The sequence below is a fragment of the Rattus norvegicus genome, chromosome X, assembly GCF_036323735.1.
Source record: "Rattus norvegicus strain BN/NHsdMcwi chromosome X, GRCr8, whole genome shotgun sequence".
Classification (NCBI taxonomy): Eukaryota; Metazoa; Chordata; class Mammalia; order Rodentia; family Muridae; genus Rattus; species Rattus norvegicus.
The window spans coordinates 155,322,582-155,345,870 of NC_086039.1; the positions used below are offsets into that span (position 1 = coordinate 155,322,582).

The window sequence follows — 23,289 nt, forward strand, 5'->3', positions numbered from 1 at the left end:
TATTTCTAGGAAGAAAACAGAATTTTCACGACTTTCAGGTAGGCAAAAAATTCTTAACTGGAACCCAGAAAACATGAAAAAGAGAAAATGAAAAATTGGAAATAGAAATCCTCTAAATTGAAGTGTCTGCCCATCACAGACACATTTCAAAAAACTCATAAAAGCTTTCAGATTAGAAGCACGTGAAAGATCTGTATGACAAGAACTTCAAGTCTCTGAAAAAAAGAAACTGAGATCTCAGAAGATGGAAAGATCTCCCATGCTCAGGGATTGGCAGGATTAACATAGTAAAAATGGCCATTTTACCAAAAGCACTCTACAAATGCCAACTCAATACTTCACAGAGATAAAAAGAGCAATTCTCAAATTCATCTGGAATAACAAAAAACCCAGGATAGCAAAACTATCCTCAAAATAAGAGAACTTCTAGGAAATCACCATCCCTGACCTTAAGCTTTATTACAGAACAAGATTGATAAAAACTGCGTGGTATTGGTACAGAGACGGGCAGGTAGATCAATGGAACACAATTGAAGACCCAGAAATGAACCCACACACCTATGATCACCTGATCATTGACAAAGAAGCCAAAATCATCCAGTGGAGAAAAAGACAGCATTTTCAACAAATGGTGCTGGCTTAAGTGGAAGTCAGCATGTAGAAGAATGCAAATTGATCTACTCTTACCTCCTTGTACAAAGCTCAAGTCCAAATGGATCAAGGACCTCCACATAAATTCAGATACACTCAAACTAATAGAAGAAAGGGTGGGGAAGAGTCTTGAACACATGGGCACTGGGGAATATTTCCTGAACAAAACACCAATGGCTTATGCTCTAAGATCAAGAATCGACAAATGAGATCTCATAAAATTGCAAAGCTTCTGTAAGGCAAAGGACACTGTCAATAGGACAAAATGGCAAACAACATATTGGGAAAAGACCTTTACCAACTGTATCCATCTAATATATACAAGAACTCAAGAAGTTAAGACTCCCGAGAACCAAACAATCGTATTGAAAACTGGAGTATAGAGTTAAGCAGAGAATTCTCAACTGAGGAATCTTGCAAGACTGAGAAGTACCTAAGGAAATACTCAACATCCTCAGTCAACAGGGAAATGCAAATCAAAACAACCCTAAGATTCCACCTCACACCAGTGAGAACGGCCAAGATCAAATGCAAGGGCTTTCAATCAAGCATTCCATACACTTCATGGAGTAGCTCAGTTTTTAAAAGGAGAATCAGCCACATGGTGATTGTCTCTTAAGACACTTCTAGAAAGCCCTTCTTCAATGACTAAGGTAGAACTGACTGACCTCCTCATTTCCTATGAGTATTTCTAGTATACTTACTTGTTAGGATGTATCTGTTCTACCAAACTGCATTCATGGTCAGGGAAATTAACATGACTGCTCAGCCTACAACACTCTTTCTTGAGACTTTTTTATGTACCTAATGATCATCTCCTTGGTCTCTGCTCCCAACCCCAGTTTCACACCATTATCATATAGTATATGTGCATTTCTGTATGGATACAATAATTAAGTACAAAATCTTAGATTTGTTCTTATTTCATCTATTTTGAGAGTAATTTTATTGATTTCAGAGTAAATTCATAGGTTTAGACTAACCTAACTAGTTTATCTATTTACTTGCATGGGCATGTCAATTGTTTTCAATGTTCAACTCTATTTTTTTCCTTTCCTTTTCTTATTTTATTTGTCTTGGATATTTTACTTATTTACTTTTCAAATGTTATCCCCCTTCTTCCCTTTCCAATACCCTTCCCTCTACCCCTTGCTTCAATGAGGATGCTCCCAATCCCATCCACCTACTCCCACTTTAATGCCATGGCTTCACTTACATTGGGGAAACAAGCCTTCACAGGACTAAGGGATTGTCCTCCTATTGATGCTGGACAATTAAATCCTCTGCTACATATGTGGCTGAGTCATGTGTACTCATTGGTTGGTGGTTTAGTCCCTGGGAGTTCTGGGGGATCTAGTTGGTTGATACTGTTGTTCTTATGGGGTTGCAAACACCTTTAGCTCCTTCGTTTCTCTAACTTCTTGCCTGGGGTCCCTTTGTTCAGTCCAATGATTAACTGCAACATCCTCATCTGTATCAGAAGGGCTCTGGCATAGCCTCTCAGGAGACAGCCATATCTGGCTCCTGTCAGCAAGATACTTCTTGGCATCTGCAATAGTGATAAGTTTGGTGGCTGCATATGGGATGGATTCCAAGGTGGGGCAGTCTCTGGATGACCTTTTCTTCAGTCCCTGCTCCCCTCTTTGCCCCTGTATTTCCTCCCATGAGTATTTTGTTCTCCCTTCTTAGAAGAAATGAAGCATCCACATTTTGGTCTTCCTTCTTCTTGAGCTTCATATGGTCTGTGATTTTTTTCTTACATATTCTAAGATTTGGGATAATATTCGCTTATCAGTGAGCACATACCGTGTGTGTTCTTTTGTAATTGGATTACCTGATTCATGATGATATTTTCTAGTTCAATCCACTTGCCTATGAATTTCATGAACTCATTGTTTTTGATAGCTGAGTAATATTCCATTGTGTAGATGTACCACATTTTCTGTATCCATTCCTCTGTTGAAGGGCATCTGGGTTCTTTCCAGCTTCTGGCTATTATACATAAGGCTGCTATGAACATAGTGGAGCATGTGTCTTTGTTATATTTTGGGGCATCTTTTGGGTATATTCCCAGGAGTGGTATAGCTGGGTCCTCAGAGAGTACTACATCCAATTTTCTGAGGAACCGCCAGCTTGATTTCCAGAGTGGTTATACGAGCGTTTGTAATCCCACCAAAAAGGAGGACAGTTCCTCTTTCTCCACATCCTCACCAGCATCTGATGCCACTTGAGGTTTTGATTTTAGCTATTCTGACTGGTGTGAGGTGGTTTCTCAGGGTTGTTTTGATTTGCATTTTCTTGATGACTGAAGATGTTGAACATTTCTTTAGGTGCTTCTCGGCCATTCGATATTCCTCCAGCTGAGAATTCTTTGTTTAGCTCTGTAGCCTATTTTTAATAGGATTATTTGATTTTCTGGAGTCTAACTTCTTGAGTTCTTTGTATATATTGGATATTAGCCCTCTATCAGATGTAGGATTGGTAAAGAACTTTCCTCAATCTGTTGGGTGCTGTATTGTTCTATTGATAGTGTCCTTTGCCTTACAGAAGCTTTGCAATTTTATGAGGTCTTATTTGTCTATTGTTGATCTTAGAGCATACGGCTTTGGTATTCTGTTAAGGAAATTTCCCCCTGTGCCCAAGTGTTTGAGGCTCTTCTCAATTGACTTATATTTAAGTCCACGAATAATTTCAATTAATTCTTTCCAATAATATCTTTGTGGTAAATCAAGTGTCTATATACAACGGATTACTTACAAGCACACTCTAGTGTTTGATTTACTTATACTTATTTTTCTTTTCTTTTTGCCAATACAAGGCTGTTTTGATGACTGTTGCATTTTAATCATCTTGACGTCTTATGGGGCATGTCTCTCCACTCTAATTTTACTCAAAAGGATTTTGGCTATTCTTAGCTCTTTGTTCTTACTTTTCAAATTAACTTTTCCACTTGGAGGTTTTCACATTAAAGAAGTTACTGTAAATAAGTTCTGAATTAGTATGTGACCAAGTTTAAACAATTAAAGGAATGAATTTTCAAGGAAAAATGTATTTCACACACACCACTGAACAAAATAAAAATGTTTTCACATTATCTCTATATCTTATGTGCAATTTTTAATGTTCTCTTACACTGAAGTCACAGCTCTTCAGTGGTATTGAATTTGTGAAATGGTTTTTGTCTTAATTTCATATGGTAGATATAACAAGTTATCACATCTCTAAGCTTAAAAGCACCACAAACCTGTATATATAGATCTAGGCACAATTGGCCTGAAATTACTTTTACAGAGTTAAGGTTAGTCTTGACCAGGGCCATACACCTCTGAAGGTTTTGGTATAATAATATATTGCCCTTTGCTTCTTTAAAAGCTTCATAAATTGCAATTCTTAGCTAGTAAGACTTTTCTTCTTTCTGCAAGACAAAAACATACCACCTTCCAACACAGTCTGCTTCCTTTATTATAATACTTATTCTTCTGTAGTTAAATATCTGAAAATGCAGAATAATCTTTCCAGCTAGAAGTCTTCAACTGTGTCACATCTTGAGATTCTTTTTCATCATATACAGTCACATTTTCACATTCCAGAGACTTGCAGATGAATTTTTGGAGGATATTATTCAGCATACCACAGCTTAAGTTATAGCCCTTAACATTACTGAAGTTTGGTACCCTCTTTTGTATTTTAAAACTCAGATATTTGTTCACCAACATCATTAACCCAACTAAACTGGCCACATTTTATTGAAAATGAACCTTGTTATTACTCTATTTCAGTAGCATCTAAGTATATTGCAATAATAAACAGACAGCTTCCACCTGGATTTTACAGAAATTTATAGTGAACCTTCAGCTCACAAGATTATTTCCTGCCACTAAATGCTTTCCTCTTGACTTCTCTAATGTATCTTTCTTGCCATTTTTTACTTTCTCTTTCTTCACTTCTATCTCCTCCTGGACCTGACCTAATGTTCTACTTCTCTCTGAAACATAATTTACTATTGATGCAACAATATTGTATAGCTTCAAGATATTGGTAGAGATGCCTTCTGTATGTGTACCTAGCATATCAGTGTATGCTTCACAGTCTCTGTTTCTGCAGTGGCTCAATGACCTAAAAGTATTAAATTTTGTGCTTCAAAAATCCTGCTTGGGAAAAAAGGCAGAAAATGTTTTGTATGCTTTAAGTCTCTAAGGAAAAGGGGCTAATGATATGCAAACTTCTTCCTAGATATAAGTAACCCCATACTAAAGAAAATTTCTCTGATTCTACATACTGTTTGAAAAACCAATTAAAGTATATAGAGCCTTTATTGAATATCATTGAATTTATGCACTCAGAGGGCTGGAGCAGATGCAGCAATCCATTCATGTACACACAAAATCATTCCTGGGGGTTGGCGAAATGACTCCGCAGTTGAAAGTAGCTGTTCCTTTTACAGAAGACCCTGATACAGCTCCCATCACTAACATGGTAGCTCCCAGCCATTGAGAGTTCTAGTTCTAGGCAGATTTTACACCTTCTTTTGACTTCACAGGCATCAAGCATGCACACCTACATACGTATACACATACACACATACAGGCAAAACACTCATACACATCAATCTTTAAATGAAAATGGTACCTTTATAAGACACAATTTACTTTTATGGTTTGAGGCTTGTTTTCCTTGATATTTTCTATTCTCTGCACTAATTCCGTGTGTGTGTGTGTGTGTGTGTGTGTGTGTGTGTGTGTGTGTGTGTGTGTGTGTTTACTGAAGACTATTTCTTCCTGGGATACAAAATGAGATAAGGAACATTTGACTAATTGTACTTGTTCATCATTTGTATCCTTGCTCCTTGTTAACAATTCAGTTGCTTGAAATCTCAGCAGCACCTTTCTCTTGTCTACTTTGACTATTCAAGTGTCATAGTCCCCCATTCTCCAGGAAGCAACACTTACCAAAGACTGTGCGAGCAGGGACAGATTCTCTATTAAGCCAGAAAGAAACTTGTGACAGAATGACAGTCATGATACATGGCAAGTAGGTCTGGATGACAAAGTAGCCAATTTTTCTCTTCAGATGAAAGTGGGTTGTCATGACGACATATTCTCCTGGACAGAGAATAAAATTAGGCAGCATGGAGTCATACAAACACCATTAAAGCAACTTGGGCCACATTTCTGTGCTGAGAGATCCTCAATTTTATATTCAAGTTAAGATTTCCCAACACCTTTCTAACTCTTGAGTTCTAAAGCAAAATTATGAAAAGTATTTTGGGGGTGAAAAATACAGTAATAATATGCCATAACAACTTGCTGGGAGCAAGTATGATGAGTTTTTTTTAAATCCTGTTTTCATTTAAATAATGAGAAATAATGACATTTTATAAAGAAGGCTCTTACTGTATGATACATACTCATGTAACACTTCATTAAAAATATTTAATATTCACAATGGCCCTGTGAAGTAGGGACTCCTGTGGCTCTCATTTTATAGGTCAAAACACCGTAAACAACAGGGTCCAAACTCCTTGTACAGGTACCCAGCTAGTAACTAGTAGTGCCCAAAATTAAGATCATATATGTTAGAACCATAGTTTATTCTTGTCAACACTATGCTTTGTTATACCATAGGCATTTCTTGATTAGAATAAAAGGATTACATGGGGTCTAAAGAGAAGGATCAGCTATAATGGGCATGCACAGGTTCCTGTGGAGTACTCTGGTTTAATTTTTAGCACCCATATCAGGCAACACCTGAAATTTCAGCTACAGGAGAGCTTACACTCTCTTCCCACCTCTGTGAGTAACTACATAAATGTGCTGTGCATACAGTGAAGCAGGCACTATCATGCAAATGAGTATATAAATTGCTGACTGATAAACAGCATTCATACTAATTTTTATTCTACTAACATCAATCAGTAAATTTTTGCCTTCTGTATTTTTCAATAGCATTTGATATAGGTGAACCCTCCATGTTTTCCATGAATAGCAGAGGCAGACAACAGTGTGGTGTAGCCTCAATTCAAGCAAAACTAAATATTGCTGGCCATCTATAGAATCTACTAACAGGTAAGGAACTGATTCTTCTTCGCCATCTCTAGAGATTACTAATCCCAGATCTAAGAGACAAGAAATTTAGTCTGTTTTCAGCTACCCAGGTGGTAATAGCTTGTTAATAGGAACATGGGGTTCCCAACTGCAGCTAGATCTAGATAGCCACCCAGCTATTTGACATAACTATTTGGGTATTTAACAGGCAGTTTGATATTTTACTTTCTCAATTTCCTATTCTCTTCTGAACTGAACTTGCCAACAAATTATCCCCCCTCAAAAACTGGTAGCTCTCAGGTGTCTAAGACCAAATTTAAAATATTCAAAATTTTCATCTCTGTGTCTATTGTCTCTGTGCCTGATGTCTTCCTTCCTTCCTTCTCTTGTTCTCCCTTCATGACCCATATTCTCCACTTCGTAACCGTTGCTCCACTCTTTTCTACTGACAAGGTGTTTAGCAATTATTTTTCCCAAGAGTTGCACTTTGATTAGCTTGACCATTTCTCCCTTATCAATTCTAGTTTCATAGTTCTTAACCCATATTATCAAGCATATTCCCAATTCATATGAAATATATAATACAGAAAATATAATTGATATATTAATATTACTATATACTTTTTAATATTGCTGTACTCTATGAATCTGAGAATGAAGACAAACGTACTTTAACTTATGAAATGTTTATCAAATCAACCATTTATTTGAAGTAGCTGAACATATTTTCTTCAAGCCTTTTTCTCCTTTCTTCATTATTAGCCTTGCTTTCTCTGTTCCAATTGGAAACCATCTCCTTACTGAGAACTAAAGGTTTGTATTGGGTGAGGAGCTGTCCCTTATTTCTGCTTTTAAATTTTTTTCAGATTATCTGGGTCCACTGGAAAAATACAATGGGAAAATGAAAGTCTACTCTAACACATTCACAGATGTTTAGCAAATTAATCCATTGTATTAATTCACTGGCAAGTTCTTTTCAAAAACCAGAACTTTCTATCATCTCTCCATATTTGTTTTCTGTCAAAATCAGAACTCAGCTTGAAATTGAATTTTTTCCATCTTCTTTCACCATCTCATCTGGATTTTCACTAGCGAGCTCCATTTGCTTTGTTTGTTTGTTTTTAGCTTATTGAGTATTATCGCTGCTTTGTGTGAAAGAGTAAGTATGATGCATTTTATTAATAATTGTTATCTATCATTCAAGCCAGAACTGTAGAATAGCTTGCCAAATTAATATTTGGGTGGATTGTATGTTTCCTTCCTTTATGCCTGTATTGCTGCCTTTCTTTGTGTATTTTTATGGCGGATGACTACATAAGTAATAAAAGAAGTGAATCTACACAGAAGGTAGTTTTCTATGTCTTACATCCATATTTGCTATTTTTCATCTCTCTGCATCTATTTGAAAAGTTATTATATTAATTTAAATTTCTAGGATAATTAGGATACTTTAATTTTTATATTTTTAGAAGTTTAAACTTTTATTACAGTATCAGTTTATTGCAGTTGTTTATACTATCTCTACAAGGAGACCCATCCAAAAACAAGAGAATGAAGGAGGCATAAAGAAGACACAGAGAGATGGAAATTAAAAGACTCTGTATGCTGTTTCTACAGAAAAATAACTAAATTGAAATAAGTGGTGTCTGGTATGGAAAGACAATACAGCCGCAACAGAAGCTAGTTTTTAATATTTCATCTGTATATGTGTTTCTTATTTGTTTTGTTTCAACTTCTAAAACCAATTTTTAAAATCTTAATTATGAGCAGAGAGCTTTATTTGTTCATTATCAGTCATTTAATAAATGTATTCTCTCAAACTTCAGGTCAGAAATTTGTCCAAATTCATAAGGAAACTTAATATTTCGATACCCACATACATCATTGGCTAAAGCTGCATTGTTTCTGGTAATTCTAAGGAGGAAGCTCCCAGTATTTCTTTGTTTGTAACCCTGCTTTACTTCTCTCTGGCTGGTTTGCCTTTCATGAGAAACCTTATGTAATTATACTGATCCTACGTGCGTGATCCAGGATTGTGTCTTTAATTAAATACCATCTTAACCACTCCTTCCATAACCTAATATGCTCACAGGTTCTGGAATTAGGATGTGCCATCTTTAGGGTTCATTCATGCCATTCAAAACAACTAAATGTACTTTTAATGTTCTAGAAATGAAGGAGACAAGGAAACAAAGACTTATATTGAATCTGGTAGAGGGATGGAATGGTTGGCAGTGAGTGAAGTACATTATGTACTCACATACTCGACACAAATAAATCCGTGTTATATCTCTAAAAGTAAAAAGCGGTGCAGTATAAGCACATTGTAAATATGGAGGGAACTAAACCATACATGCTTAAGGCATTCAGTTTGTCTGATCCATGATTTGTTTATGCAGAGACCTGGAACAACAATATTGCTTATCTCACAGTACTGCTCAAGGCTAAACTGAGTTAATACGTGTCCATAGTGTTATGTCTAGTACATATTACATGACCAGCAATTGATCATTATTAATGTCATTACCATACGTGCATTAATTTCATCATTGGTAAGAAAAATCAAATGAGTTTCCTGATGCATTAGTTTGCTGAGGCTCCCCTAATGAAGGACCAGATATTGAATATGCTAAAACAAGACAAATGTGTCACCTCAGAGGTCTGAAATGAAGGCTTACATAGGGCAGGTTCTATTTAAAAGCAGTAAGGGATTCTTTCCTCTTATAAGTTTCAACTTGTTTGCAGGCAAACTTTGACATTTCTTTGCAGATGTACCAGTCTCCCTGACTATGCTTACTTTTCATAGGAACAATAGATTACATTAGTGCAATATGACCTTATCTTCAGTGATTACATTTACATTTTCTCCAAATAAGATCATGTTCTAAGGTGGTACAGTTAACACTTTGCCATCTTTGGAGAAAAATAATTGAATTCATAATTCCAGTTCTCTAAGGAGAAAAGAAAACGTGGGTGAACGTATAGAGGCAGTGGAAAAAAGAATTGGTTAAATTTTCAGAGCAGCAGTTTGTCAACATGTATTATTTTCAAAAATGTACTGTCTGGATCATAGACAGATAATTACACTGTAGCAAAATGCTGTCTGGAAAAGGAGGGTCTACACAATATTGTTTATAGAATTAAACACAGGGCATAATGGTAGATAATTGGTTAAGTAGGCTATGAGCCCTGCACAATGCCATTACAAATGAAACTATTATTTTTCTGAGTTTCAGCAATGAAATGCTACAGTTTCTACCAAAAAAACCCACAAACAATTGTCAAGAATTCTCTGGCCTTGAAAGAGAGAATTTGTTATTTTACTTATATTTAAAGTAACCAAAACAAGTATTAATGCCTTTATTATAATTCCTAGTATATTGTTACTGATTTTATGTGCATTTTGCTTTACTCCTGGACATATAATGACATGAAAACTTCATAAAAATTGTAATACTAAAAGTAGATGAAAATATAAAATAGAATAAATGGTATGAGTACCATTTATTTGGTACCATTTGGAACATTTCACTGTTCTAAAATACCATTTAATTAAATTTTTGAATTGCTAAAAAATGCAAAAAGAATTCTCCTGTATATAAATATATATCAATAAATGTACTGTAATTTTCTAATTCTCTTATTTTAGGTTTTTTTCACTTTTATGTCTGTTTGTGTCTGTCTGCCTATCTCCCTCACCCTACCTCCACACTATCCTTTGTGTGTATATGTGTTTGTGTACTCGTGTGTGGGCTCCTGATTGTGCATGCTCATGCAACTGGAGTTACAGATGGTTGTGAGCCACCATGTATATGTTGGTAATTGAACCCAGGTTCTGTTTAAGAGCAGTCAGTTTTCTTAACTACTGAGGCATGTCTCCAGTCCCCTTACTGGCATTTTCCTAAACATGCAATTGAAGAGTTAAACTGTTACTCTGTATCTTGGGTAGACTGGTTTCAGCAACCCCTATTAATACACAACCTCTGAATGCCAGATATATATATATATATATATATATATATATATATATATATATATATATATATATATAATGATTTTCAGCCCCACTAACCCTAAAATGTCAGATACAATATAAATAATCTATATTTTATAGATAATGACAAGAAAAACTTCTACACATTTTGTAAACAATTAAGATGAATTTGCATTCCTCATTTAATTACATCTGTAGGTAGAGAGCCCATGGATATACTGAGTTGGTTGTATCTGAATTTCCTATGTTGGCTTCTCCATGCATTTTTAACATTCCTATTATGAATATGTATTTTGCATATAGTAAGGTGATTTAAACTGTGGAATAAGATCTTGGACTGCTTCGATAGCCAGTAAGACTGATTTTCAAATTTGATACCAAGTATGTGGTTCAGAGGGCAACCAGGACAAGCAACAAAATTAACTAGTGCAGAATACATTTCTGGAGATAGGACCTGCACAGCCCTGGGCAAAAGCATTTCTAGTATGTTATACTCTCCCCTGGGTCTTGAAGTAAAGGGCAGACAAGATGGCATGCTATAACATCATGAAGTCGTAACATATCTTAATAATGAAAGGATGACTGTATGCCCAACTTCATCAATAATTGTGGACTCATAAAGATTAGTGTTTGAAAATGCCAAAAACATTACTTCTCAAGAGACATCAGGGCACTGGGTTTCAGAGAGGCTTAAGATCTTCCTGCTTGGATTCATAGTTTGACTCTGCGTAACAACATGGGATAAATTATTGAATTCATATAGTCTTCAGTTTCATCACTATAATGGTATTCAAAACTGTAAAGGTTAAATAAGTTAGAAATATAATGCTGGCATATGATAAAGATTACATAGAAATTGAATAAACAAATAAGGCAATACCTGTACTAGACCGGATTATCTCTGTCCCAACAACATGACCAAGCAAGTCATACTGATTCAGGCGTGAGCCATCCTGAGCTACTTCCACAGATTTGTTCTTCCCAAGAGTCCAAGAATAAATTACTTCAGCTTTGGTATAGGCATCTATGGCGGGGGTGGGTAAAAAGATGTTTAAGGGAAAGGAAAATTATTTCCTATCATGCTTACCATGTACATGATTGAACAATATTTAACTTAATACAGCTTTCATCCCAAAGATCTCTAGATACATTTTTGTTTTCCATTAAGTACAACCTTCTATTCATCCATCCATTCCTCTAATAAATACTTACTACTTTTTATAGCATGTAGAACCTATGTGAAATGAAATCACAATATTTTGTTCCTTTAATGACTAACAATGTTCTAGACAGACACCTTTTTTATGAAGGAAAAAATATAGAGAGAAAGGAAAGAATAAAATAACCCCTCATTCACAAATGTCAAACTCCAAAGAGGAAAGATATGTGGAAATACCTAAAGTGAGTGTTAATAAAACAAAAACTGTAAGGAGTATAATAAAATTTTCTTTAATTCATGATGAGGTAAGTATATGAAATTAAGATAATAATTCAAACTATTGATATTTGAAATTAAAAATAATAATCTTAATTAAAATAGCAATAATTAATGATCATAATATTATAAATTATTTATTACCATTTTAGTATGCAAAGCAGAAATTTTACATTTTCTTTTGTACCAGGTTGTCAATGTTTTCTCTTTGATGTGAAATTAAAGCATCAAATGCAGAATTTTGTAATGATTAATAAAGGTATGAGATGGCATAAAGACAGTTTTTATCAATACCATAATGAATGAGTTGATTCCTTTCTAGAAAAAGACAACCAGCAAGCCCTACGGCTGCTCTTTTCTCCTGTCATGCTTCCCTGTCTCCACTAATGCTGTGGTTTCAGGTGTGTATATCCAAACTTGAATCTTTGGGTGGATACTGGGAATTCGAACTTGGGTTCTCATGTTGTAATACAAGCACTTTACTCACTTACTGAGCCACCTCCCCAGCCTTTGACACATGATTTTTAAAAAAGCAATAAACACTGTATGGGTCAAATATATATGCATCTCCAAATTGAAACCTCTCTTCAGGAGACTTATGTCTATACATGATGATGGTCTTTTGTGATTTAGATTTGGAAAAAAAATTCTGTGTTGCTTATAATGTATCTAGTACTCCCATTGTAGCTCTTTAAACCACTATCATTGAAAAGAGAGGGAGCTTTTCTTACAAATCCTTTCATGTCCTTATGAAAATATGTTCTGATATATGATAATATGAGTATAAGTATAAATGGCAATGCTCTTAGTTGAATGTAATTTTACAGAATGTTGATTTCTTATGCATTGGCCTTTAAACAGAAAATATCAAAACTACTGAATAGCAAAACTGTGAAGATACAGACAGGTGTGTCTCTGCTTAGGAATAAGGATACTCTAAGCATATGTACTAAATAGAGAAGGCACTAGAGAAAAATACAAAACAGAATGTTGACCATGTAACATTTTTTTCAGTGAAAGGCAAGTTATAGATGATGTTTTTAACCCTACAAAAGAAAATAAATTTCTTGGTACATTTCTTAACTTAAGCTGACTATATAGATCAGACATTAGTGAATACTAGCTCCTTAATTCCATCTAAGTCTTGAAGCCTGATATGTGGCATTTTTCTCCTATGTAGAATATACTGGGAGAAGTGACATGAAAAGGAAAGGAGGAACTATTATAGAGACAGGAGAAGGGGAGTGTGGAAGGACAATCAAAAAGCAAGTAAATATAATTAAAGTACATTATATGCATATAAAGAAATATGGAAATGTATCCCTTTACTTTGTACAATTACCACACACAAGTAAAAAGCCAGATGTTGTAATCCCCACCAGGGAGCTTGCTATTTTCTGAAGGAAACAGAGACAGGCAAACAGTTGTATTGCAATTGTGAGCATGAAAATAGGCAACTTAGTGGGGGAAAAACAAGTAAGTGTTAACCGAAACTAGACATGAAGACTAGGGAAATTATTTTTAAAATGATATTCTTTAGGTTACTATGATCCTTTTGTTGATCACTGCAAGTTGTTGAAAGTTTCTTCTGGCAACTTTGAAAAAATTATTTCTTTCAATTTTAACATCATAATTTCATCATTTCACCGTCCCTTGTTCCTAACTCTCTCAGATTACCCTTCCTTGCTTCCTCTCAAATTCAAGACCCGATTTTCCATTGTTGTCATGTAAATATGTGTATAATTTGCTCAGTCTGTATCATGTTACATGTGTGTATGTTTTCAGCGCTGAACATTTGGTATTGGATTACTAATTGATGTGCTCTTTCACGGAAAGGACTATTTCTCCAGATCTTAGCATTCCCTAGTTACTTGTAGTTCTTTGGGTAGGATCCAGGCCTTGTGGGTCACCACTTCCATCCAGTTCGTCATGTTCATTGGTATTGCCCTTGTTCAGCTCATGTTTAGGTAGTCACTTTGGTGACACTATGGAGATTGTTACTAAAACCCACAAAAATTTAAAAGGCAGAGTTGTGGAGTCCACTCCCTTTAGATGTTACATCTACAGAACACACCTAAGGCTCAGGGATCATTGTGTAAGAATGGGAAAAGGGCTGAAGGAGCCAGAGCATTGAGGAGTTTTTTGTGACACTGTGTGTCCTAGTAATTCAGAAGCTGCACTCTTTTGACAGCTTTATTAAATTCTCTCATTGCTTTAATGTAGGAGTCCTGAAAGCAAAGGTTGTCAGAAGAAACGTCAACAAAATGATTTAAGAGTATGAATCACTCACTCCTTTTTGATGTGCTCAATTTCCTTTCAGGACAGTATTCCTTAATTTCACCTGCTATACCTTCACCGTGGTTGTAGTCATCACTTCTCTAGCCTCTTTAGTCCTTGAGACTCTTCTCATCTTTATTTACAGTCATTTCTTTGCTAATCCCACCATATCATCTGGATAGATGACAACTAAATTAAACCCCCACTCTGATCCTTTTAGAGCACTTAGAAATGGACAAAGTTTTAAACGTGTACTTTTCTATCAGAATTGAATCTTATCTTAGTTATTAGTACACAGGTATTGTTAATTTGACTGAGCCATTGTTATGAAATCAAAAGAGGGAAGAGGCTGATACACTAAGTCAAAATTTTTTTAAAATTTCAGGAATATTTAAGACTTAGATGATCACAATCTGTTTTAGTTACCGTTTCTATTGCTGAGATGAAACACCATGACCAAAAAGTAAGTTGGGGAAGAAAGGCTTTATTTGGATTAAAATTTCTCATTGCTGTTAATCATCAAAGGAACTCGAACAGGGAAGGAACCTACAGGCAGGAGCTGATGCAGAGGACATGAAGGGTGATGCTTACTGGCTTGTTCCCCATGGCTTGCTCAGCTTGCTTTCTTATAGGACTCAGAACCACCAGCCCAGGGATGGCACCATACAAAATGGGGCCAGGCCCTCCCAACATCACACTAATTAAGAAAATGCCCTACAGACTTGCCCACAGCCTGGTCTTATGGAGTCATTTTCTCAACTGGGGTTCCCTCCTCTTTAATGACTCTAGACTGTGTCAAGTTGACATAAAAGTAGCCAGCGCAGAGGCTAACCTGAAAGGTGTTGTTTCCCTGAATTCTTTCTCAGTCTGTCAATTGTATATAGGAGGGCTACTGGTTCTTTGTGTTGTTGTTGTTGTTGATGATGATGATGATGTTGTTGTTGTTTTGTTTTGTTTTAATCTTGTATTCAGCATCTTTGATGAAAGTGTCTATTAGCTATAGGAGTTCCCTGGTAGAATTTTTTGGGTCACTTGTGTATACCATCATATCATCTCAAAATAGTGATACTTTTATTTCATCCTTTCCAATTTGTATCCCAGTGATAACCTTCAGTTGCCTTACTGTTCTAGCTAAGACACAAAGTACTAAAATGAATAGATATGGAAAGAGTGGGCAGTCTTCTCTTGTTCTTGAATTTAGTGGAATTACTTTGTTTCCCTCCATTTAATTTAATTTTGGCTATAGGGTTGCTGTAAATTGCCTCTATTATGTTGAGGTATGTTCCTTCCATCTCTAGTCACTATACGACCTTTATCATGAAGTAGTGTTGGGTTTTTGTCAAAGGCTTTTTCTGCATCTAGTAAGATGATCATGTGGTTTTTGTCTTTTGGTCTGTTTTTATGGTGGAATACATTGTTTTGAGTTATGTATGTTTAACTATCCCAGAATTTCTGGGATAAAGTCTACCTGATTATGGTGGATGATCTTTTTGATATGTTCTTGGATTCAGTTTGCAAGCTTTTTATTGAGAAGTTTTGCATCTATGTTAACAAGGAAAACTGGCTTATAAATCTCTTTGTTGTGTCATTATATAGTTTATGTATCAAGATAATGTGTGCTTATAAAAAATAATCAATGTTCTTTCTGTTTCTATCTTGTAGAATAGTTTGAGAAGTATTAGCATTAATTCCTCCTTAAAAGGCTGGTAGAATTCTGTGTTGAATCTGTTTGGCACTGGGCTTTTTGTTCGTTTCTTTTTATTGGGAGACTGCTTATATTTCACTAGAGACTATAGGCCTGTTTACTTGTGTATTTGATCCTGATTTAACTTTGATAAGTGCCATATACCAAGAAAATTATCCAATTTTGTGGAGAAGTTTTGAAGTATGCCCTGGATTTCCTTGGTATCTGTTGCTATATTCCCCCTTTTGTCTCTAATTTTATTAATTTGGATCTTCTATCTGTCTTTCTGCTATTTTGGCTGTGTTCATTGACCTTATTGACTTTCTCAAAGAACCAACTCTTCATTTCATTGATTCTTTGTATTGCTTTTTTGTCTGTACTGATTTCAGCTCTGCATTTGATTATTTCATGCCATCTCTTCTATGGGGTGTGATTTCTTCTTCTTCTTCTTGTAGCGCTTTCAGATGTGCTATTAAGTTACTAGTATGAGATCTCTTCAATTTCTTTATTTGGGCACTTAGTGCTATGAACTTTCCTCTTAGCACCAATTTCTTTGTGTCCCATAAGTTCGGGTGTGCTGTGAATTTATTTTCATTGAATTCTAGAATGATTTAATTTCTTTCTTTATTGCTACCTTTACCCACTTTTTTTTAATTTGGTAGAGAGTTGTTCAGTTTCCTTGAATTTGTAAGTTTTCTGCGTTTTTTATCTGTCATTGTTGATATTCAGCTTTAATGGTGAATATCATTTGTGGTGGTCAGATAGGCTTCAGGGTACTACTTAAATTTTCACATGTCTGTTGAGACTTGCTTTGTGACCCACTATGTGGTCAATTTTTGTGAAAGTTTCATGATGTGCTGAGAAAAGGGTATATTCTTTTGTGTCTGAGTAAAATGTTCTGTAAATATTCAAAAAGTCTTCTCTGTTTAGTTTTTGTCTGAATGACCAGTCTATGGGAGAAAGTAGATATCTCTGCAAAAGTCAATATGTGATTTAAGTTGTAATAGTATTTCTTTTGGGTGCCCTTGTGCTTGGTGCATAGACATTTAGAATTGCAATGTCCTCTTAGTGGATTGTTTGGTTTACACTTCTACATCATAGTCCATCATTGAAGGAAGTCAGGACAGAAACTCAAACAGGGAAGGACTTGGAGACAGGAGCTGATGTAGAGGACAAGGAGGGGTGCTTCTTACTGTCTTGCTCAGACTGCTTTCTTGTAGAACCCAGGTCAACCAGCCCAGGAATGGCGCCACCCACAATAGGCTGGGTTCTTCCTCATTCATAGCTAACTGAGATAATGCCTAACAGCCAGATCTTTTTTTTCCTCCATTTTTATTAACTTGGGTATTTCTTATTTACATTTCTATTGTTATTCCCTTTCCCGGTTTCCAGGCCAACATCCCGCTAAACCCTCCCTCTCCCCTTCTATACGGGTGTTCCCCTCCCCATCCTCCCCTCATTGCCGCCCTCCCCCCAACAATCACGTTCACTGGGGGTTCAGTCTTGTCAGGACCAAGGGCTTCCCCTTCCACTAATGATCTTACTAGGCTATTCATTGCTACCTATGAGGTTGGAGCCCAGGGTCAGTCCATGTATAGTCTTTGGGTAGTGGCTTAGTCCCTGGAAGCTCTGGTTGCTTGGCATTGTTGTTCATATGGGGTCTCGAGCCCCTTCGAGCTCTTCCAGTTCTTTCTCTGATTCCTTCAACGGGGGTCCTATTCTCAGTTCAGTGGTTTGCTGCTGGCATTCGCCTCTGTATTTGCTGTATTCTGGCTGTGTCTCTCAGGAGCGATCTACATCCGGCTCCTGTCGGTCTGCACTTCTTTGCTTCATCCATCTTGTCTAATTGTGCTGACTCTTAGGAAACAGTTGCCCTGGAAGCCAAACTTGGTAGTGTGAGGGGTAGCACTGGCTTATGAAGGCATGAACAGGTTGGGCAGAGCAGCTGAGTCTTGGCACAGTGAGAGGCCAAGAAAGGTCACACTACCAAGTTTGGCTTCCAGGGCAAAATATAACCTCAGCCACCTCTGGAATACAGCTTCTCTGTGCTGACTCTTAGGAAACAGTTGCCAGAAGATTTCACCTCAATGATGCTGGTCTCTTCCTAATCACCACTGATTTCTCAGCCCTAGTTAACCAGCATCAATTCTCCCAGTAACTTCAAAGGTGCTGGTCTCTTGTTAATCACAGCTGACTTTTCAGCCCAGCTTACCAGAATGACATATGTTCATTCAAGATATCAAAAGCTTCTTCCAGGGTCTTTAAATTCCCCTCTGGAACTTCAGGCCTTAATCATCGTCACTGCTCTCTCTTATCTTCCAAGCTCCAACAGAACATCCCACTGAACTCTCAACACTCAATAGATTTTCAAGCCCAAATTTCCAAAGTCCTTTCACAATCCTCCCCAAAGCATGGTCCGGTTTGTCACAGCAGTACTCACTATGTGGGTACCAACTTGTTTTAGTTAGAACTTTCATTGCTGCAATGAATCACCATGACCAAAAAGCAAGTTGTGGAGAAAGGATTTATTCGTCTTACACTTCTACATTGCTGTTCAACATCATCTCCTGTTGAATTCAGGAGAGGAACTCAAATGGAGCAGAAACATGGAGGAAGGATCATGGAAAGGTGCTGCTTACTGGCTTTCTCCCTATGACTTACTCAACCTGTTTTCTTATAGAAGTCAGGACCAACTTACGGATGGCACCAACCACAATGAACTGTGTCATCCCCCATCAATCACTAGGAACGATTGTAGCAGAGGAGTTAAGGACACCACACACACACACACACACACACACACACACACACACACACACACAAACCCTAAAGAACCAACTAACCTGGACCCAAAGGGGCTCACAAAGACTGAACCAACAACCAGGAGCCTGGATAGGACCAAACTAGGCCCGCTGGACATATGTAACAGTTGTGTAGCTTGGTCATCGTGGATTCCTAAGAATAGGAGCAGGGGCTGTCCCTGACTCTTTTGCCTGCTTTTGGGACTCCTGTCCTCCTACTTGGTTGCCTTTTCCAGCCCTAATATGGTGGGAGGTGCCTAATCTTAGTGCAACATGATATGACATGCTTGGTTGATATCCCTGGATGGACTGATCTTTTGTAATGGGAAACCAAAAGAACAGTGAATCTGGGGGAGATAGATGGGAGGAAGGGACTGGGAGGAGAAGGTGAACAGGAAGCTGTAGTCAGAGTGTGATATGAGAGAATTTTTTTGTATTTTTCTCTCTAATTCTTTAGGCTTTTTATTGGATTTTTTATTTACATTTCAAATGTTATTCCCTTTGCCAGTTTCCTGTCCATAAGCCCCCTATCCCATCCCTCTTCCCATTCTTCTCTAAGAGTGTTCACCCTCCTCAACCCCCCCATTCCTGCCTCCTTGCCCTGACATTCCCCTACACTAGGGGAGTCCACCCTTGGCAGGACTAAGGGCTTCTCCTTCCATTGGTGCCCAACAAGGCCATCCTTGTTGCTGCATAAGCAGCTGGAGCCATGAGTCTGTCCATGTGTACTCTTTGGGTAGTGGTTTAGTCCCTGGGAACGCTGGTTGGTTGGTATTGCTGTTCTTATGGGGTTGCAAGACCCTTCAGGTCCTTCAATACTTTCTCTAACTCCTCCAATGGGGACCCTGTTCTCAGTTCAATGATTGGCTGCTAGCATTCACCTCTATATTTGTCATGCTCTGGCTGAGCCTCTCAGGAGACAGCTATATCAGACTCCTGTCAGCATGCACTTCTTGGCATCATCAATTGTCTAGTTTTGGTCCCTGTATATATATGGGCTGGATCCCCAGGTGGGGTAGGCTCTGAATGGCCATTCCTTCAGTCTTCACTCCAAACTTTGACTCCATATCTGCTCCCATGAATATTTTTATTACCCCTTTTAAGGAGGACTGAAGCATCTGCACTTTGCTCGCCCTTTTTAAGTTTCATGTGGTCTATGGATTGTATCTTGCATAATTCGAGATTTGGGGATAATAGCCACTTATCAGTGAGTGCATACAATGTGTGTTGTTTTGTTTTGTGACTGGGTTACCTCACACAGGATGATATTTTCCAGTTCCAACCATTTGCCTATGAATTTCATGAAGTCATTGTTTTTGATAGCTGTGTAATATTCCATTGTGTAGATGTACCACATTTTCTGTATCCATTCCTCTGTTGAAGGGCATCTGGGTTCTTTCAGCTTCTGGCTATTATGAATAAGGCTGCTATGATCATAGTGGAGCATATGTCTTTGTTATATGTTGGAGCAAGAGAATACTTTTAATTAAAATAGAAAAAGAAAACACCTTGCTGATGGATCTTATAGAGGAATTTTCTCAATTGAGGAGGTTCTTTCTCCTTTTAGATAACTCTAACTTGTCAGGTTGACTTAAGACTAACTAGTACACAATTTGATCACTTGATTTTTATTTGGTGTGTGTGTACCTTTAGTACTACATGCTCCTGGTGGCAAATCATCCTTCAAAATGACATATGTTTATGTGCATATAGTTGTGATGGTTAGCTTAACTTGTCAACTCTGTATAACCTAGAATCATTTGTTTACATTGTGCTTGTCTGTGGGCACATGTGCTGGTTAGTTTTCTGTCAATATGACATGAGCTGCAGTTACTTGAAATGAGGTAGGCTCAACTGAGAAAATGCTTCCATTGTATTGGCCTAAGGCAAGTATGTTGGGCATTTATTTATTATTATTAGTGTAGGAGGGCCCAGCCCACTATGGGTGGTGAATCTGTTGGAAAATGGCCCTGGAGTGTATACAAAAGGTAGCAGAGCAAGCCAGGAGAGGCAAGACCATGATGCACTGTGATCAGGGAGTATAAGTCAAAAAATTTTCCTCTCCAAGTTGTTTTGGTTCAGAATGCTTTCTATAACAATAGAAAGCAAGCTAGAAAAGCATGTCTCTGGATGATTATCTTGATTGACTTGAGAATGTAGGTGGTGTCATTTTCTAGGCAGGGTTTTGAGAATTATATTAATAGAGACATTGAGCTTAGCACAAGGAAAATAGGTCACAATGCATGCATTCATTTCTCTGTGCTCTTGACTATGCATGTGATGTGGCTCCAACTGGCTGAAGTTCCTGACTTGACATTCCCACAAAGATACACTGTAACATGGAATTGTAAGGTGAAATAAACCACTTTCTATCCTAAGTTGTTTTTGTCAGGGTAGTTTATCACAGCAACTGAAGTAAAGTTTATGTGAACTGTGAGGGTATTCTCCCAAGAAATAACAGGTTTGGGGAGTAAAACAAATTTTTAGACAGGGGGTTTTTATCTGTGCCTCTAGTTCTATATAAAATTCATATCATTTGCGATATCATCTTACATATAACTCCTCTATTTTAATATATCAGGAATTTAGAAATAGTACTTATCTCAATTATACTTCAGTTACTAAGGACTTCTACCACAAATTAATGATTCCTGTTTTTGCATATAGCAGAAATAGAAGCAAACTCCAAATGTACTTAGATAACTGGCTTTTCCAGTCATTAAAGGTCTCCCAACCAAAAAGAACCCAGGTCCAGACGGGTTTAGTGCAGAATTCTATCAAACCTTCATAGAAGACCTCATACCAATACTATCCAAACTATTCCACAAAATTGAAACAGATGGAGCACTACCGAATTCCTTCTACGAAGCCACAATTACTCTTATACCTAAACCACACAAAGACACAACAAAGAAAGAGAACTTCAGACCAATTTCCCTTATGAATATCGACGCAAAAATACTCAATAAAATTCTGGCAAACCGAATCCAAGAGCACATCAAAACAATCATCCACCATGATCAAGTAGGCTTCATCCCAGGCATGCAGGGATGGTTTAATATACGGAAAACCATCAACGTGATCCATTATATAAACAAACTGAAAGAACAGAACCACATGATCATTTCATTAGATGCTGAGAAAGCATTTGACAAAATTCAACACCATTCAACTAAATGGAGAGAAACTTGAAGCAATCCCACTAAAATCAGGGACTAGACAAGGCTGCCCACTCTCTCCCTACTTATTCAATATAGTTCTTGAAGTTCTAGCCAGAGCAATCAGACAACAAAAGGAGGTCAAGGGGATACAGATCAGAAAAGAAGAAGTCAAAATATCACTATTTGCAGATGATATGATAGTATATTTAAGTGATCCCAAAAGTTCCACCAGAGAACTACTAAAGCTGATAAACAACTTCAGCAAAGTGGCTGGGTATAAAATTAACTCAAATAAATCAGTAGCCTTCCTCTACACAAAAGAGAAACAAGCCGAGAAAGAAATTAGGGAAACAACACCATTCATAATAGACCCAAATAATATAAAGTACCTTGGTGTGACTTTAACCAAGCAAGTAAAAGATTTGTACAATAAGAACTTCAAGACTCTGAAGAAAGAAATTGAAGAAGACCTCAGAAGATGGAAAGATCTCCCATGCTCATGGATTGGCAGGATTAATATAGTAAAAATGGCCATTTTACCAAAAGCGATCTACAGATTCAATGCAATCCCCATCAAAATACCAATCCAATTCATCAATGAGCTAGACAGAACAAATTGCAAATTCATCTGGAATAACAAAAAACCCAGGATAGCTAAAACTATCCTCAACAATAAAAGGACTTCAGGGGGAATCACTATCCCTGAACTCAAGCAGTATTACAGAGCAATAGTGATAAAAACTGCATGGTATTGGTACAGAGACAGACAGATAGACCAATGGAATAGAATTGAAGACCCAGAAATGAACCCACACACCTATGGTCACTTGATTTTTGACAAAGGAGCCAAAACCATCCAATGGAAAAAAGATAGCATTTTCAGCAAATGGTGCTGGTTCAACTGGAGGGCAACATGTAGAAGAATGCAGATCGATCCATGCTTATCACCCTGTACAAAGCTTAAGTCCAAGTGGATCAAGGACCTCCACATCAAACCAGACACACTCAAACTAATAGAAGAAAAACTAGGGAAGCATCTGGAACACATGGGCACTGGAAAAAATTTCCTGAACAAAACACCAATGGCTTATGCTCTAAGATCAAGAATCGACAAATGGGATCTCATAAAACTGCAAAGCTTCTGTAAGGCAAAGGACACTGTGGTTAGGACAAAACGGCAACCAACAGATTGGGAAAAGATCTTTACCAATACTACAACAGATAGAGGCCTTATATCCAAAA

At 37.1% G+C, this 23,289-nt stretch overlaps 1 protein-coding gene across 2 annotated transcripts in view; it reads right to left on the minus strand.

Annotated features, from left to right (window-relative positions):
• The window catches only part of Gabra3 (gamma-aminobutyric acid type A receptor subunit alpha 3), a 241,892-nt gene that overhangs the window by 20,603 nt on the left and 198,000 nt on the right, over positions 1-23,289 (minus strand). For both annotated transcript variants that reach the window (XM_017601916.3, NM_017069.3), the window contains exons 7-8: positions 11,570-11,713; positions 5,601-5,753 (exon numbers count right to left, since the gene is read on the minus strand). In XM_017601916.3, the coding sequence (XP_017457405.1) occupies positions 5,601-5,753; positions 11,570-11,713 (297 nt within the window). The remainder of the gene's footprint in view (positions 1-5,600; positions 5,754-11,569; positions 11,714-23,289) is intronic.